This window comes from Loxodonta africana, chromosome 2 (assembly GCF_030014295.1).
Source record: "Loxodonta africana isolate mLoxAfr1 chromosome 2, mLoxAfr1.hap2, whole genome shotgun sequence".
NCBI classification, from domain to species: domain Eukaryota; kingdom Metazoa; phylum Chordata; class Mammalia; order Proboscidea; family Elephantidae; genus Loxodonta; species Loxodonta africana.
Window position 1 is genome coordinate 216358810 of NC_087343.1, and position 18616 is coordinate 216377425.

Below are 18616 nucleotides of genomic sequence, written 5' to 3' on the forward strand. Positions count from 1 at the left end.
GGAAGGGGGGAGGCAGGGCCACCTCTTTGTGATATAGGACTGAGACAACCAAGGGAATCCAATGACATGGGCATGAGTATCTGTCACCATATGTCACACCTTGGGCAGGGCTGACAGTCACTGCTACATTCTCCATGGTCAAGGAGTAAGCTTTATGTGACCTGTGGAGGACTCCTCCAAGAACTCATCTGGAGTCACTGCAACAGTGGTGGAGGGGGAGCCAGCTTACTATGTTTGCACACGGAAGGAATCTCTTAAGAAAATTTTGTACTGCAAAGTATTAGCAGAACAGGAAGGTGCTGGAGGCAATCCCCCACTGCTCTGAGCATCCAGGCACATTCTGCTGGGTATGCCAAGAATGCAAGGTTCTGATCTATCTTTACTCAGGCCATTTCTCAGCTGTATTTGCCAAGAGCAACCTAGAAGGATGAGGTGATGTCTCCCTCTGAGACAAAGAGCAGGCTTGCCCACTGCTTACTATAAAAGCACCAGGTTCCCCAAGCCCAGTGTTCCTTGGCTGCAACAAAATCCTACTATAGGTACAGTATCCATCTGGGCTCATGGTGTCACCTCTGTGGGACCCGGGACCAAGGAACAACACATATGCTGATGCTCATGCTGCCTGATCTATGTGAGAAACATAGTCCTTCATCTCTGACCTGGAAGTCTACCAACATCTATGAACAGTAACAGGCTAACTTATTAGCTTTTTAAAGAGTAGAATTCCAAACTCGACAGAAGATTCCTATTATTAAACCTATGATGGTTAAGACTGTGTATCAACTTGGCTGGGCCATGATTCTTAAGTGCTTTGGCAGTTGTATAATGTGATCACTTCCCTGTTGAAATGTGATACGTGATCACCCCCATGATAGAATCTGCTGAGTGGCACTGGCAGGGGTGGGGCCTGTGGTGGCTCACCACCCCCTCAGCCTTCATCTCTCCACCTTCCACCGCCTACTTCCTTTCTGCTCACCTTGCAAAGATTGTTGGCTTATTCTGGATCCAGCAGCTGTCTCGTCTGAACTCTGGTTGTTGGGACTTAAGCTAGCAGCTTACCTGTCCATCTTGAGATTCGCTGATCTTCACAGCCTGCGAGCAAGAGTCCTGCTCCCCTACCTGCCTATCTTGGGTTCAACAGCCCCTGCAGGTACGTGAATCAGGAGAAACCTTGCGGTCTTGCCTGCCAACTTTGGGGATTCCTTAACTTTCACAGCCCGTGAGTGGGAGACCTGCTCTCTGACCTGCTCATCTTGGGTTCGCCAGCTTCTGCGGCTCTGATCTCAAGGACTTGGGACATTCCAATCCCTACAATTGTGTGAGCTGTTTCCTTGATATAAATCTATATATATTTATAAACCTTACCGGTTTGCTTCTCTAAAGAACCCAGCCTAAAACAAAGCCCCAGAGCCCCAAGAAAAGCTTACAGCAGAGTGAACGATGAATTCACAGGTCTTGGTCAAGTCCTTGGCCAACAAAGACCGCCTCATGTCACAGCGCAGTGTGTACTGGAGGGAAAGTCAGAAAAGAAAATGCCATTTTAGTGTATTTGCTCCCATCTTAAAATTACATCAAAAAGACAAGTGATTCAACATATTTTAGGGAAACTTTGTCTAACTAATGCATTATATAAAATAAATGTAATTTTTGTTGTTGTTGTTAGCTGCAAGTCAACCCCCAACTCATAGTGACCCCGTGTACAACAGATCAGACTGCTGTGATCTATAGGGTTTCCACTGGTTGATTTTCAGAAGCAGATCACCAGGACTTTCTTCCTAGTCTTAGTCTGGAAGCTCTGCTGAAACCTCTCCAGCATCGTAGCAACACACAAGCCTCCACTGACAGACGGGTGATTGCTGTGCGTGAGGCGCACTGGCGGGGACCAACCCCAGGTCTCCCACACGGAAGGCGAGAATTCTGCCACGGAACCACCGCTGCCCTCTTATATAAATAAAAGGGGGAGTTAATGCTCAAGATAAAACCATTTTTACCAGAAAAGCCAAACAAAACACTTTGTTATTCTTCAGCCTATTTCCACAACCATCCTGATTGGATTTTGGACCCATTGGAAAACAGTTACATCGACTTACCTATAATATAGGGAAAGACCAGACTAGTAGGACTGAAGGAGCAACACACTTAGAGGGAGAAACTAATTACATGTCTCACTGTGTGACCCAGACAAGAACCACAACTCTTCTAAGCTTCAGTTTCCCCCCTCTGTGAAATGGATATGTTAACACCTACCTGCAGTGAGAATCAAATGAGATAATGTGTGATGGACACTCAGTACAGGGCCTGACACACAGCCATCAAACCCACTCTGACTCAGGGCAACCTATGTGTGTCAGAGAAGAAACGTGTTCCACTGGGTTTTGAAATGGCTGATTTTTTGGGAAGCAGATAACCAGGCCTTTCTTCCAATGCACCTCCGGGTGGATTGAACCTCCAACCTTTTGGTAGCAGGGACGACACATGCTGATGTTGTGGTGCCTGCTGTGCACGAGAAACAAAGGCCCTTTTTTCTGACCCAGAAGCCTCATGTTTTCTACTAACATCCATGAACAGTAACAGGCTAACTTACTAGCTTGTGAGTAGAGTAAAATCTCAGACCCGAGTGAAAATTCCTACAATTAGTTGTTTGTACCACCCAGGGGCAGTAAAACAGTAGCTATCTTGTAGTAAGGCCTAGAAACTTCTGGAATAGCATGTAGCACTTTGTAGACCAACACAGGCAAGTTGCTTTCCACCCCTTCATTTACTTGCTTAGCAAGCACCCACTGTGTGTACGCAGCAGTAGGTACCGGGGCCATGCTGAAAGTCACAACCGCACCCTCAAGCAGCTTACAGTTTTCTGAAGAGTATTCACCTTTTAGTAACATGTAGCAATAGTGTTAAAACACTCAGGACTCTCGAGGATTTTAAAATAGTTCCTTATATTTTAACCTTAAGGAGGAATAGAGAAGGTAAAGTCTTTTTAAAATTTTTATTTTGGGGAACTTTAAACATACGAAAGTAAAGAGAAGAGTACTATGGAGCCCTACATATCCATCGACCAACTTCTACAACTGTCAACTCCTGGCTGATCTTTACTTCTACTTCTTCTCAGCCTCCCCTCTCTGCTAACTCACAGGTATATCCTCCATGCAAAATAAAGTGGGAAGAAAAGGAATACGGCATCACATGTGCCTTTAACACACCCAAATTCAACTTCTCTGTCACCCTCCTATTGTTTTTCTAAAAGTCCCTGAGGGAGTACCCTGCCTATTGAGCTTAAAGCTTGGCTTTGAATCGGAAGTGTCCTTCACATCCCTGAACTGAGTGGCTGTTTGGACAATTATCCTGTAACAAAATTCTACAGCAGCAGCACTACCTTAATGCTAGTCTTAAAAAAAAAAAAAAAAAAAAAAAAAAACCTATACCCATGTTTAATGAAGTTAATAAAGTTAGCTAATGTTTTCATCATCCAGGAAAACTTCAGGATTATGTAAAAAAATAATTTTCATAAATGGGGCTATGTGCATAGCTAAATCAAGAAGCTATGTTCTCATGAACAATCTATCTGCATTAAACAAGAAGTTTCTATATATTTAAGTGCTACTGGGGAGATGAAAACATTTTTGTCAAATGTCTGCAAGGATCGATCAATTTATTGATCTATCATACACATCAATAGAATATCCACAGATATCTATAGATACATATATATGCACTTGCCAACAAGATTTCAATCTGTTCTTGCAAGCAGACCAGGTCACCGAGGGCTGGCATGACGTGTACCATCGTTCTCCCGTACAGCCCCACGCTGTCTTCTACAGCCCTGGGGTGCGCTCTGATTCTTTTCCCAGTGGGAACTTTCTCTTCCTCATTTTTCAGTCTCAGGGGTGTGGGTGGGGCTGACCCCTCCCTACCTGGGTCCAGAGTAGGCAGTGAGCAGGGACTGCTGCTGGGGACTATGGACACAATCCTCTTTCTGCTGAGGTCGCCAACCTCGGTAACTACAGACAGCCAGCACAGCCATTGTAGGAGGAGAGCCTGCCTGAGGCGGGAGCCTTCCAGTGGGGACACCACAGGAGTCAGTCCTGCAATCCAACCTGTCCCAGACGTTTTCCTGGAATTGCTAGTCTGGTGATCCAATATCCCTTTTTTTGGCTTAAGTCAGTTTGAGTTGGATTTCCATAACTTGTAAATCAAAGGGTGCAAATGAAAGGAATAAACTTTTGGTCAGTAAATATGTGTTACGTGTGAAAGCAATAACTAGCAATATAATCTGGTCAATAAGTATCACCAGTGTAGAAATATTAATATAATTTGGTCACTAAATATTTGCTAAGTGTGAAAGCCACAGCTGGTAATAGAAGGCTGTGGGTGATAGTGGGGAGGGGAGAAAGGTGGAGAAAAAGGAAAATGCTGTTATGTTCTAGGAATTGTTCTTTTACCTGCACTCAGAACACCCACTGCCTTGTGAGAATTAATTGAGTTACCTGCACTATCTCAATTAATTCTCACAACATCAGTATAGAATGTTACAGCAACAGGTTTTTTGGACTGAACTGTGTTCCCCAGACAGATATGCTGAAATCCTAAACCCTGTACCTGTGAAAGTGACCTTGTTTGAAAAACAAGGTTTTTCTATCAGTTGGGTCAAGTGAGGTCACACGGGAGCAGGGTAGGTCTTAGCCTCACAGCAGGAGAGACACTATGTGACCATGGAGGCAGATGCGTCTGTGAGCACCAACGGACGCCAGGGGCTACTGGGAGCCCCCAGGAGCCGAGACAGAAGCATGGGACAGTTCCTCCATCATAGCCCGCAGAAGGAATCAACATGGCTGACACCCTGATTTAGACAGTTATCTCCAGAACTGGGAGACAATGAAGTCCTGTTCTTGTAAGCCACCTACTTTGTGATACTTTGTTATAGCAGCTGTAAGAGACTAAGACATTCAGATCGTTAGGATAATATTAGGACAGTCATCATTAGTTCATCTATTCAACCATTCAGCAACTTTCCACTGCACAATGTCTATGTGCCAGGCACCCTGCTCAGCACATTCTCATTCTCTCATTTAATCCCCCAGAAGGAGAGGTAGGGAAAGCTGATCAGAGCCACAGAGGGAGGACAGAAACTTCCATCTGCCTGTTGCCAAAACTCATGCTCTGAATCCTTATGCTACAGTGAGGCAGAGTGCTAATTCAAGCCCAGACCTGTCTGCTGCAAACCCCTTGCCTTCCCCAAGTACCGAGGAGCGATCTAGGGATGTGAGCTACAGGAGGTCAGGAGGGTCAGGACGACAGACTGGACAGGGCATGGAAAGGGAGGTACGAGATTTGATCTTATCTGACAGCTGAGAAACACAACATCCACATGAATAAAGAGAGTCTCTGACACCTGTCAACTGACTTAAAGCAGACTCCTAAAAAGAGTATCTGTAACTGTGAAAGGGTAACGGTAACCTCTACACATTAATTCTGAATAGACAATTTCACAGGCATGTTGGTACTGCTATATTTTGCTTTATAATCTCAAATCCTAAGCAGGGCCACAAGAGTAAAACAATCTTGCCTACAATTTAAAGAATTTTTAAAAGAAAAAGTAGCTGCGCAAAAAAAATAACTTTTTTTTTTTTAAGGACAGTGAAAAAACCCTGAGAGATTCTCTTATGTGGTATTTAATAATGAAGAAAAATGACCTAAACATAACTGACAAAAACAACAAGAGCAAAAATAATCAAGCCCTGTGTCTAGGAAATAACAGATAAATGAAACCCTGCAAGTTAGGGACAAATACTGGCTAAATTCTAAATCTTTTACTCTGTCTTCTGATTTTTACTATTTTTACATTATGTTGTTAGCTGCCACTGCTGGCCCCTGCCTTGTTGTGACCCCATGCACAAAGTGGCAAAACACTGCCTGGTCCTACGCCATCCCCATGATCAGTTGTGCATCAGAGAGTGGTGATCCACGGGGTGTGTCTTGTGATCTAATGGTGCTATAAGAGAAATAGCACAAGTGGATCGTTTCAACAAAGGGAAAGTTATTCGCTCACAGTCTAGGAGGCTGAAAGTCCAAATTCAGGGGGTCAGCTCCAGGGTAAGGCTTTCTCTCTCTATTGGCTCTGGAGAAAGGTCCTTGTCGTCAGTCTTGCCCTGGACTAGGAGCTTCTACGCGCAGGAACCCTAGGTCCAAAGGAAGCACTCTGCTCCCCGCATGGCTTTCTTGGTGTTATGAGGTCCCCATGCCTCTCTGCTCGCTTCTCTTTTACATCTCAAAAGAGATTGGCTTAAGATTTTACCTAATCTTGTGGAGCTCATCAATATAACTGCCACTAATACATCTCATAACATCATAGTGATAGGATTTACAACACACAGGGAAATCACATCAGATAGCAAAATGGTAGACAATCATACAATACTGGGAATCAGGACTTAGCTAACTTCTCAGATACTTAATCCATGGCAGGGTTTTCACTGGCTGATTCTCAGAATTAGATCACAAGGCCTTTCTTCCTCGTCCGTCTTAGTCTGGAAGCTCTGCTGAAGCCTGTTTGGCGTTACAGCAACACCCCGGCCTCTGCTAACAGACAGGTAGTGGATGTGCATGAGGTACACAGGCTAGGAATCCAACCTGGGTCTCCTCTCCGGAAGGCGAGAGAATTCTACCACTGAAGCACTTTCAATTCCAGAAGTGATATGGGTATAAAAAATACTAAGACAAATTAGAATGAAAAATTTCTTTGTACCTATGATAATTTGAGGAAGATGGTATCAGGAGTTAACAACGTAACTGTCTACTTCAGAGTAACTGGTTAAGCCATGAGCACCAGGGAGAGGGCCCCGTGGGCTCCTGCGCCGAAGTCTGCCTGCGACCACATGTTGTCACTGTCTCTCTGGGCAGCACTGGCCCTCCCGTGGAACGAGGAGGCTAGAAGAAGACCTGTCTAGAAACTGAATGAACAAAAATAGATACAGCAAAATCTCATAATCCCAGTTTCTCTCAAGACGTATATTTTCTCAAAAGAAGCTATGATGAATTTGAATATGAATTAGGAATCAGATAATATTTGGGAAATTTAAAAATTTTGAATGGTGTGAAAACAGTAACAGCGGTTACACAGAGGAATGTCCCTAGGTTTTAGAGATGCGTATTACTTAGAGATGAGGTATAAAGATTTTGTGACTAACTCTGAAATGATTCAGAAAAAACAAATACAGATGAAACAAATTTGGCAAAATATTAATAAATGCTGAATCTAGGTGATAGGTATAAGTGATTTAAAAAAAAAACAAAAACTAAACCTGTTGCCATCAAGTCGATTCTCATAGCTCGCCTCTTCATTTTTAGATATTTGTGAGACATCTGGGGAGACATATAGTCCCCAGTTTCAGTATTCTGGGATTAACCCTTAACTAGTAAAAATCAGATGACAAAAAAGGGAGAAGTAGGGACATTGGTGGTTTAGCAGTAGAATTCTTGCCTTCCATGCAGGAGACCTGGGTTCGATTCCTGGCCGAGACACCTCAAGCGCAGCCACCACCTGTCTGTCAGTAGAGGCTTGTATGTTGCTATGATGCTGAACAGGTTGTAGTGCAGCTTCCAAACTAAGAAAGACTAGGAAGAAAAGCCTGGCAATCTACTTCTGAAAATCAGCCAATGAAAACTGTATGAATCACAACAGTCTGATCCACAACCTTTCATGGGAATGGTGCGAGACTGGGCAGCATTTTCGGTCTGTTGTGTACAGGGTCGCATGAGTTGGGACAGACTTGACTGCAGCTAACAACAGGGGTGAATATTCGATTTACAGAAGAATTCACCATGTTAACTCTCTTACTTCATTTTAAATAGTTTCCAATTTACATACAGCTGTGCAAGAACACAAGTACACAAGTTTTAGATGTACATTTGTATCTCTTTCTTGGCAACATCTGGAGAAAGATGAGGTTTCCAATTTCTTTTTAAACAAGTGCATCTTGTTTTAACAGGTAATGGTAAAAACAGGAAAAAATAACAAGAAGTATGACCAGTGAAAACCTGATGTTATTGCAGTAAGTTTCTAATCAACATATCCTTATATTATTAAATAAACAGTATTAAAGAACTACTATGTGGGTAAGTGTCATGGATTGAACTGTGTCCCCCCAAAATGTACGTCAACTTGGCTGGGCCATGATTCCCAGTGTTGTGTGACCGTCCACCATTTTGTCATCTGATGTGATTTTTTATGTGGTTTAATCCTACCTCAGTGATGTTAATGAAGCAGAATTGGAGGCAGTTATGTTAACGAGGCAGGACTCAATTTACAAGATTAGGCAGTATCTTCAGTCAAACTCTTTTGAGATATAAAAGAGAAAAGTCAGCAGAGGGACAGGGGGATCTCCTACCATCAAAAATGAAGAACCAGAAGGGGAGCATGTCCTTTGGACCTGGGGCCCCTGTACTGAGAAGCTCCTAGACTAGGGGAATATTGATGACAAGGACCTTCCCCCAGAGCCAACAGAGAGAGAAAGCCTTTCCCTGAAGTTGGCACCCTGAATTCGGATTTCTAGCCTCCAAGACTGGGAGAGAATAAATTTCTATTTGTTAAAGCCATCCTCTTGTGGTATTTCTGTTATAGCAGCACTAGGTAACTGAGACAGAGCTTCGTGACGGAGCTCTTAGGCAATTCATAAAACTCACAAACTTTGGTGAAACCTTCACAAGTGTTTTGAGGATTTTTATTTTAAAGGTGCCATATGTCCTCACCAATGCCAAATCACCAACTAAAATCTAATTGCATTTTTTAAATGCCTAACTTTCAGCCTCTTTTGCACATTCATAAAACAAAACAGTTTTGTCTCATCTAGCAAGGGAACTGCTGCAAGACTGGTATCACAAAAGTACCTTTCTTTCCACCAACTAAAGGAAAGGCTCTCTTTCTCTCACTGTGAGTCATGACTCCAAACAGCCCCTGAGACAACAATAGCAACTCTGAAAGACATCCTTAACTAGCAGAGGTAGACGGGAAGTCATAAATTCACTTCCCCTCATTTATAAGGTTCATTCAGTAAAGAATACAAGTCTATGTTAAGAGTCATAGCCTTTGGATATTAAACAAAGAGATGTTTATAAGTACGAAAGAGACAAGTAAGTCAGTGCTGGTGCCAGAAAGAAGCTAGGGCATATGTATCACCAAACCGTAAGCGCACCCCGTTACAGTGTCAGCGTGGCCTGAAAGAGCCCAAGAGAAACAAAAGAATTTTAAAATAGTTACGACATGGTTCCTCTACGATTCCTATAAAAAATAATGGTCACATATGGAATTTACTGTGGCACAGGTAAGCACTCAGCTACCAACCAAAAGACTGGAAGTTTGAATCTACCCAGGGGTGCCTCAGAAGAAAGGCCTGACGATCTACTTCTGGAAAATCAGCATTGAAAACCCTATGCAGCACCGTTCTGCTCTGATGCACATGGGGTCGCCATGAGTCAGAACTGACTCGATGGCAACTGGTACAGGTTTTTATGAAACGCATTCTGCAGGGCAAAATGAGAAATCAATACAGAACACACATGAGAGGTCTCAGCAATAAATACAGTATTAAATTCTTGGGTCCATCTATGGACTCTTGATGGAAGACAGGGATGCTTTTCGGGAGAAAAGTTAGGAAGCCAACAACGTGGGGTTAGGAAGCTCTCACCTGGATGTTGACAAACACGCCATGGTAAGTCTCATACAGAACTTTGTTACCCTTCACGTGCAGAGGAAATTCAAAAGGAATTTCTGTCTTGCCGCTGGGGAATTTTCCTGGCTTCACCATTTCTATGGTGCTGGTGATAATCTGCACAGGCTGTAAACAAAAACCCATGTAATACACTTTTAGAGGTACTCTCAAACTACAGTTTATTAATAACCTCCTTAAAGACTCAACACTCGAAATCCTGGATGCTATCCACAAGTGTTTTGGGCAACACGGTGGTAGGTCTGGAGATGAACAGAGATCTGGTTCCACTTCCTAAGTCTCTGGCATGATGGTCGGTTACCGTGCCTGGGACACAGTAGGAACTGGACAGATGTTTCCCTCTCTCTTCCCCAAATAACTCATTTAACTGTCACAGTAACTCTCTGTGTTCACCTGGCTAGGCTATGGTGCCTTTGGCCCAATACTAGTCTAGATGTTTCTGTGAAGCAGATACTTGTGATTAACATTTACAATCAGCTGACCCGATAATGTAGGTGAACCTCACCCAATGAGGTGAAGATCTTAAGAGCAAAAACTGCGGTTTCTGAAGGGAGAAGGATTTTGCCTTAATACTGTAACATAAACATCCTGCTTGAGTTTCTAGTCGGATGCCAGGCCTACAGATTTTGGGCACAAGACTCCTGGAGTTTTCAGCCTGTCACTTGTCCTGTGGATTTTGGCAAAGCAGGTAGAAAAGTTTTTGAAGCTTTGGTTTAGCATCGGTCTGAGAAAGTCTGTACCTTATGAAATAAGTCTCTAAGTGCTAATGGGTTAAAATAAGAAAATTGTGGAAAAACAGGTCAAGGCCCGAAATCTCAATACTGTTAATACTAATATTCACCCTTCTTTCTTCTTAACTCTTTCCCCCTCAAAACTTAAAGAGTTAATATGTCCTTCAGGAAAACAAAGCTCTAAGTACAGATCAAGAGTTTACTTTCGGGAATACGTAGCTCTACCTTAAATGACAAAAAGAAATGAATGGCTACTTGCTCCATTTGGATCTTAACCTTAACGTTAAATCCAAAACCAACAACTTACAACGTTAACCAAATACCATTTCTGCTTTAGGATGTCAAGGACCACCATAAGCCAAAGGCACAAATTCTCTTTATTGGCTAAAATTAATTTATTTATAGTTCTAATCCTATTTATTAAATAGGAACAAATACGATCACACTTTGGATAATAAGATACTTAGAAACAAAATATCTAAATACGTCTTCAATTTGATCATTAATTACTAAAAGTACAACCATCACCACTCTTTGCAGAATAATGAGGTTGTTGGGTGCTGTCCAGTCAGTTCTGACTTATAATGACCCTATGTACGACAGAACGAAATACTACCTGGTCCTACTCCATCCTCATAATTTTCATTATACCCGAGCCCACTGTTGCAGTCAATTTATCAAACCATGCTGTTGAGGGTCTTCCTCTTTTTCTCTGACCTTCTACTTCACCAAGCATGATAGTCCTTCTCCAGGGACTGGTCCCTCCTGATAGCATGTCCGAGGTATGTGAAATGAAGTCTCACCATCCTTGCTTCTAAGGAACATTCTGGCTATACTTTTTCCAAGATAGATTTGTTAATTCTTCCAGCAGTCCATGGTATATTTAACATTCTTCGCCAACACCATAATGCAAAGGCACCAATTCTTCTTCAGTCTTCATTATTCATCGTCCAGGTTTTGCACATATATAAGACAACTGAAAACACCATGGCTTGGGTCAGGTGGACCTTAGTCCTCAAGTGACATCTTTGCTTTTCAACACTTTTCAACACCAGTGCGATGTGTTGTCTGATTTCTTGACTGCTGCTTCCATGGGTGACTGTGGATCCTAGTAAGATGAAATCCTTGACAACTTCGATATTTTCTCTGTTTATCATTTTGCTGCTTACTGGTCTAGTTGTTAGGGTTTTTGTTTTATGGTGAGGTGTAATCCACACTGAAGGCTGTAGTCTTTGATCTTCATCAGTAAGTGTTTTAAGTCTTCTTTGCTTTCAGCAAGCAAGGTTGTGTCACCTGCATGTTGCAGGTTGTTAAGGAGTCTTCCTCCAATCCTGATGCCCTTTTTCCTCATACAGTCCAGCTTCTTGGGTTATTTGCTTAGCATACAGATTGAGTAAGTATGATCAAAGGATACAACCCTGACATACACCTTTCCTGACTTTAAACCACACAGTATCCCCTTGTTCTGCTCAAACAATTGTCTACATACAGGTCCCTCATGAGCACAATTAAGTGTTCTGGAATTCCCATTCTTCCCAACATTATCCATAATTTGTTATGATCCACACAGTTGAATGCCTTTGCATAGTTAATAAAACACAGATAAACATCCTTCTGGTATTCTCTGCTTTTAGCCAAGATTCATCTGACATCAGCAATGATATCCCTCGTTCCACGTCTTCTTCTGAATTCAGCTTGAATTTCTGGCAGTTCCCTGTTGATGTACTGTTGCAACTGTTTTTGAATGATCTTCAGCAAAATAGATTACATTAATGATAGATTACAACAATAAAGACAGACAGCATATAAAACCACCATAGATGTTTGAATAGCAAATGAAACATCTGAAATCTAAGCATTCTTACCTTAACGGAATTATAAAAAGCTTCAAACACACCCACACTTTTGGCACTGAGCTGGAGATTTACAGTTCCTTCCATTGTCAGAGATACTCCCTGATGCTGGACTGAATCCTTACTAGTTATGGCCACCACACCGGAGAGTATTTCCTAGAAGACAGAAGACAGCCACCAATTAAATTAATGTACCACTTTCATTCACCTCATTTATGAGCAAAAGTAAGTCCACTTAACAATCAATTCGTTCAAAAACTCAGAGTCTCATTGAGTACTAGTAGTTATTACAGAACAGACTCCAGAGCACCAAGATGGAGAAGGCCAGGGGCCCACCGACAACGCAGGGCTGTGCATGCTCACAGGGAAGCATCCCGGAGGAGAGTGCAACAAATCTCATCCTACCTGCCCTTCAGACACATCTTCCTTCATGGACTGGTAGAACCCCAACAAATATTGATTTTAAAAGGGCAAAGAGAAGGGTCTGGGCAAACACAGGTTCTGAACTACCTCACACACGATACAGACAATGACTGCTTCAGAAGAGGCACAACATGACAGAGCTCTTGCCCTTGGGCTCTTTTTCAACTACGCTGACTGAAATGACCACACAACTTAAAATTTCTGAGTGAGGTAACACAGCTGACAGTCAGCCTGGTGTCCCTGTTGCCCAGAAAACCTCAATACTAAACACACGCAGGCAACACTCCACTTTCCCCTAAGCCCTTCCCAGCCCCTCGTGTTCTGGGTCACATCAGGGGTCATTCCAGCCTGGAGTTCCTGGTTCATAAATCACTTAAGGACTTCACAACAGCTCTTCTATTCATTTATCTGCAGATAATGAGCGAGTAACAGAATATGCACATTAACTACATTCTTTACTGCACAGCAGTTTCTTCCTGTCGCCACAGAACATGAGAGTTTCAATTTGTTACGGGGGTTTAAGTGGAAAAGGAAGTTCAGGGGATTAAATAGCATCAACCAAAGCAGAAAGAGAACCCACAATAAACACACAACAATATGTTTCTAACATGACCTTCAGGGATGTAACACAACTCTCGTCATATGTAATATGATGGCAAAAAATGGTTGACGATAAACGAAAACCAAAGCCAACAACAATGGCCTGCAGATCAAAACATAAAAAAAATTCTGTCCCATTAGTATTCAAACTGCTCATCTCTTACTTCCTGTCACCATCCAGTAAAAAAAACAGTCAAGTTCTTAATTATGTGGAATGTTGGGAGCAGAAATAAGTCTACGTCCCCACACGTGCTAAGGAGTCCCCGGGTGGGGCAAATGGTTAATGCGCTTAGCTGCTAACTGAAAGGCTGGAGGTTCGAATCCACCCAGGGGTACCTCAGTAGAACTGTTTTGACAATTCTAAAAAATCAGCCACTGAAAACGCTATGGATCACAGTTCTACTCTACATACATGAAGTCGCCATGAATCAGAATCATCTCGAGCACATGGATTTTAAATGTGCTAAGCATTCTGTCTTTGTTCCCCAGCGCCCACCCCAAAGCACAGAAGTCTCGATTAAAACAAATACAATAGACTCCATTTCAAGCAGAATTCAAGTAGAACTCATTTTGTTCCTAAGAACACATAAACCTCCTAAACAAATTTAAATGAAAATTCCTCTGAAATAATCTATTGTTTTTGTATAATGTAAATAAAATTGAAATCTAATTCGAAAACATTTAAGTTCACTAGTACATTTTTTTTAATGCACTTGACTAGTATTTCCCAACAATAAAATGAGACAAAATAATTTCATGAATGTTATCAATTAAATAATAGTGCTGGAGGATAGCTGGGTTCCTGTTTAATTTTAACACTTTCAGTTAATCTCATGGGCACAGGATCTACACTGACCACTAACTGGTGTATTATAATCATGGTATTTAATAGAAACTCTTCCTTATTTAATCCCTGTGGCATAAGAAAGAAAAAGCAGTGAAGTATCTGGGAAATAAGCAAATATTTTATGTCCCGAAGGACTCTTTTTGTCATTCTTTGATTTGATTAAGAAACAATATAGTAATACAAAATTAATAAGATACTTATAGATAAATTAGGCACACACAGAGACACACACAGAGTTGTATACATACGCAGTTTTATTCAATTTGTCTCGCTTACTTTGGACATGTTATCAGGAGGGACCAGTTCCTGGAGAAGGACATCATGCTTGAAAAAGTACAGGGTCAGTAAAAAAGAGGAAGGCCCTCAACAAGATGGACTGACACAATGGCTTCAACAACGGGCTCAAACGTACCAACAATTGTGAGGATGGTACAGAACCGAGCAACATTCTGTTTTGTTATACATGAGGTCACTATGAGTTGGAGCCGCCCTGACAGCACCCAACAACAAAATTCAATTCCTACCAATATAAGGAGGATACAGATTAGAACAAGTGTCGCCCGAGAAGTCAAGGATTTTAGAAACCGAAGATGTTTCAGCAAAGAGTTAAGACCCAAGGCAGTGAAAAAGTAGACAATTCTGATAAAGGAGGGCAGAATACAGTTGAAGAACAGAAATTAAGGAAAACCCAAGACCTTGCTGGAAATTTTCCCCTCAGACTTTTGTCTTGAATCTCAACAAGGAGCAAATAAGGTTTATGACTCTGGATGGTGCCAACTCCCCCCACCCCACAACCCATGTAGCAAAAAGGGGTTTGTCATCTCAGGATGGCCTTCAGGATGGCAACGGACTCAGAAACAATCTACAAAAAATCATACGCACGTAAGCTATTGTTTTAAGGAGAGGAGCCAAAGCTTTTGTCATATCATCAAGGAGGGCCTTGACCTGAAAAAGATTCAGACACAGATAAGAGATGTAGACCCCTCACTTGTATGCAAGTAGAAGACACAGGGGTGATGGGCCCCAACACTTCAGATGGCAGATCTCGCCCTCTCATGGGTTTGCAATTGCGCTATTCAGCAAAGTCAGCAGCAAAGACCCCTCAGATCCCACCAGCATCACGGAAATCTTCCCTTTGAGTGAATGAGGTGATGTGTTCACAGCAACCGTACTACACAGAGCCTGCTATATGCAAGTTCAAGCCCCTGCCCTGGGGGAGCTAAGTCTAAGAAAAAGGCCCAACATAGCTCATCTACAACCACAACCCAAGAGAGAAGACTAGAAACAAAGAAAGAAAGAAGCCACCGGTCACACTTTGGTCTTCTCAGTCATGCCTGCTTTCCCAGCGGAAACCACTACCACACTTGTCCACCAGTACCTGTTGCCTTCAAGTTGATTCTGACTTGTGGCAACCTCATGTGTGTCAGAGCAGAACTGTGCGCCATACAGTTTTCAACAGCTGATTTTTCAGAAGTAGATTGTCGGATCTTTCTTCTGAAGTGCCTCTGGGTAGACTTGAACCTCCAACTTTTTGGTTAGCAGACGAGTGTGTTCACCATTTGAACCACCCAGGGACTTTCACATTTGTCCAAAGGGTGATAAAAAAAGACTACATTTCCCAACCTGGTCTTCTCAAAACGTAAAAGGCCACTATGAAACCCATACTTTATCTCTCTCTCTTTTAAAAATTTTACTATGGTAAAATATATATACGTTTCCACTGTAACTACTTGTAAGTGTACAATTCCGTGGCATTAATTCGATCTACAATCTTGTGCAACTATCACCACCATTTGTTTCCAAAGCTTTTTCATCACCCCAAACAGAAACTCTGTGCCCATTAAGCAGTTTCTCTCCATTCTCCCCTTTTCTCAGCCCCTGGTAACCTCTAATCTACATTCTGTCTCTCTGCATTTGCCTACTCTAGGTTTTTTTCTCTTTTTTTGTTCTCTGGAATAAAATACCAAAACCACAATTGGGATTCTGGGTTTGAAGACGATGGCGTCAAGTCAGCATTCCGCCTCTGCTTCCTGGAAATCATCCCAAAGGGCAAGGAACGAAACCACCGACTTCATTTTTGGTGAAGCAAGGAGACAGTGAATACCACGAGAGAGGTCAAAGAGCTGCGAAAAGAAGCGACGACCCTGCAGCAAAAAACTGGAAGAAGGCCACATGGCTGTGGAGTTCAGAAAGGGCGAGCAAAAAGCTTCTGGAAGGTGTGGTACACGGGGGCTGCTGCACTGGCTGGCCACTGAAGCTCTGCTGGAGCTGGTCAGGTTCTAAGGAACAGAGGAGGCGAATGAGGGAGGGCACAAATATGCTGTTTGCAGGAAGCAGTCCTTTTGGGCAGTGGAGGCAATGGGCTCCTCTGCACTGTGAAAATCAATGCAGCTCGACAGCTGAAGAGACATTCAAGAAACTCACACAGAAAACCTCAGGCCATTAGAAAACTCTCGGCCAGCCTGATTTAGGAATAAACTCATCACCTGTAAGAACGAGACCTTACATAGAACAAGCAGAGGAACATATGACAGCAGAGGAGATTAAAAAATTAAAGAGAAAGAAAAGAAAAACCCAAATGGCAGGTGGTGGATACACAAAAGATCAAGTCACTCTTCAACTTGAAAGAACCCCACCCCGCTCTCCATCTCATTCAGGGTAAAAGCCCAGGTCATTACGGTGGCCTACAAAAGGGGGTCTGCTCCCTCCCTTAACCTGTCTCCCCTCACTCACTGGGCTCCCACCTCACTGGCCTCCTTGCTGTTCCTTTAACAGGCTGGCACATTCCAGCCTCAGGGCATTTGCACCTGCGCCTCTCTCTGCCTGGAAGCTCTTCCCTCACACAGCCACAAGCCTGGCTCCCTCATCTCCATCAGGTCATTGCTTACACAACACCATTCTGTGAGGACTTCCCTGACCACCCTATTTAAAACTACAGTCGCCCCTCCCAACACACACTCATTCTTCCCCTCCCTTACTTTTCTTCTGTAGCACTAATCACCCTCTAAAATACTACACATCTACGTATTTGTTTTACTGATTGTCTATCCCCCACCCACTGGGATGTAAACTTCACTTGGGTAGAGTTACTGACAACAGTAAGCACTCAGTGAGTTATTTACTGAATGAATAAATGATCATTCACCAGAAAAAACGGTGCCACCAAGCAGATGAAAATTGTGACCCATAAATTTTTTAAATGTAATGAAACAATTGCCTCTATAAAGGGCAAACACAAAACAAGCCTATAAGAGCTCAGGGATGAAATGGTGAGGCAACAGAAGGCAGAAAAACATAAGAGCTCAGAAAAGAAGTGAAAGAAAAAAAAATTTCAGGAAAAGAGGTGAATTTGGAAAGGGCACAAAATACCTCCAGGACAGAAGTGAGAAAATTCAAACAAAGTAGAGAATTCAAAAAAGAATTGAAAAGAATCACAGAGAAAAGGATAAGTATGAAGGCCAAGTGAGGAATATCCAACACAGGCACAATGTAGTTCCCAGAGAAGAAAACTGAAATAGTGTAACAGAACAAATACTTACTGATGTAATTCAACACTAGTGAAAGGGCAAATAAAGCAACAACAGTCAACGAGAGGACAGACTCCAGTAAAATTATTTTACTTCAAAAATAAAAGAATCCTTCAGGCAGTTAGGCGAAAAAAATAAGTCACTTATAAGAGGGAAAAATCGGATTTCTCCATAGCCAAATATAATTCAGTGACACTAGAGCAACAACCACAAAAATGCTCAAGAAAACGTGTGACCCTAGAATCTCATACACATCCAAATAGTCATTCAAATATAACAGAAGCAAACAGCTTAAAACATGGTTAAAAAAAAAAAAACCAAGGACGCTATGTAAAATTCCTTCTTCAGGAATTTACTAGATAGTCATCTTTAATCATCCAGGAGATGGCTAGAAAAACTATGTTAAAAGAGCCACTTATGAGGGTTGCATCTATTTAACTATAAAGATAAGACCAAAAGACATGTGCTGATTGTGGTGAAAACAGAATGCAAAGTATTAAGTCCCGACAGCACGGAAATTATTTAAAAAACATCAGGTGGGCGTGCAGGGATCAGCGGCGGCTCAGTGGCAGAATTCTTTCCTTCCATGCAGGAGACCAGGGTTCAATTCCGAGCCGATGCGTCTAAAGCACAACCACCACCCATCTGTCACTGGAGGTTTGTGTGTTGCTACGATGCCGAACGGCATTCAGTGGAGCTTCCAGACCAAGACAGACTAGGAAGAAAGGCCTGGTGATCTGCTTCTGAAAATCAGTCAGTTAAAACCCTACGGATCATGAAGGTGTGATTCCATTACGCATGGGGTCACCGTGACTCAGGAGGTGAACTGGTAGCCATTAACAACAACAAAGTTGGGGGAGCGGAAGCACAAGAACATGGGAGGTAGCATCGTCTACACAGTTTCCTTATCTTT

The 18616-nt window shown here is 42.4% G+C and overlaps 1 protein-coding gene across 1 annotated transcript in view; it reads right to left on the minus strand.

The window, feature by feature from the left end:
• Positions 1 to 18616, minus strand: part of VPS26C (VPS26 endosomal protein sorting factor C) — a 76507-nt gene that overhangs the window by 27117 nt on the left and 30774 nt on the right. Inside the window, exons 2-4 of the mRNA XM_003419016.4 lie at positions 12319 to 12462; positions 9681 to 9830; positions 1428 to 1508 (exon numbers count right to left, since the gene is read on the minus strand). Of these exons, the coding sequence (XP_003419064.1) occupies positions 1428 to 1508; positions 9681 to 9830; positions 12319 to 12462 (375 nt within the window). The remainder of the gene's footprint in view (positions 1 to 1427; positions 1509 to 9680; positions 9831 to 12318; positions 12463 to 18616) is intronic.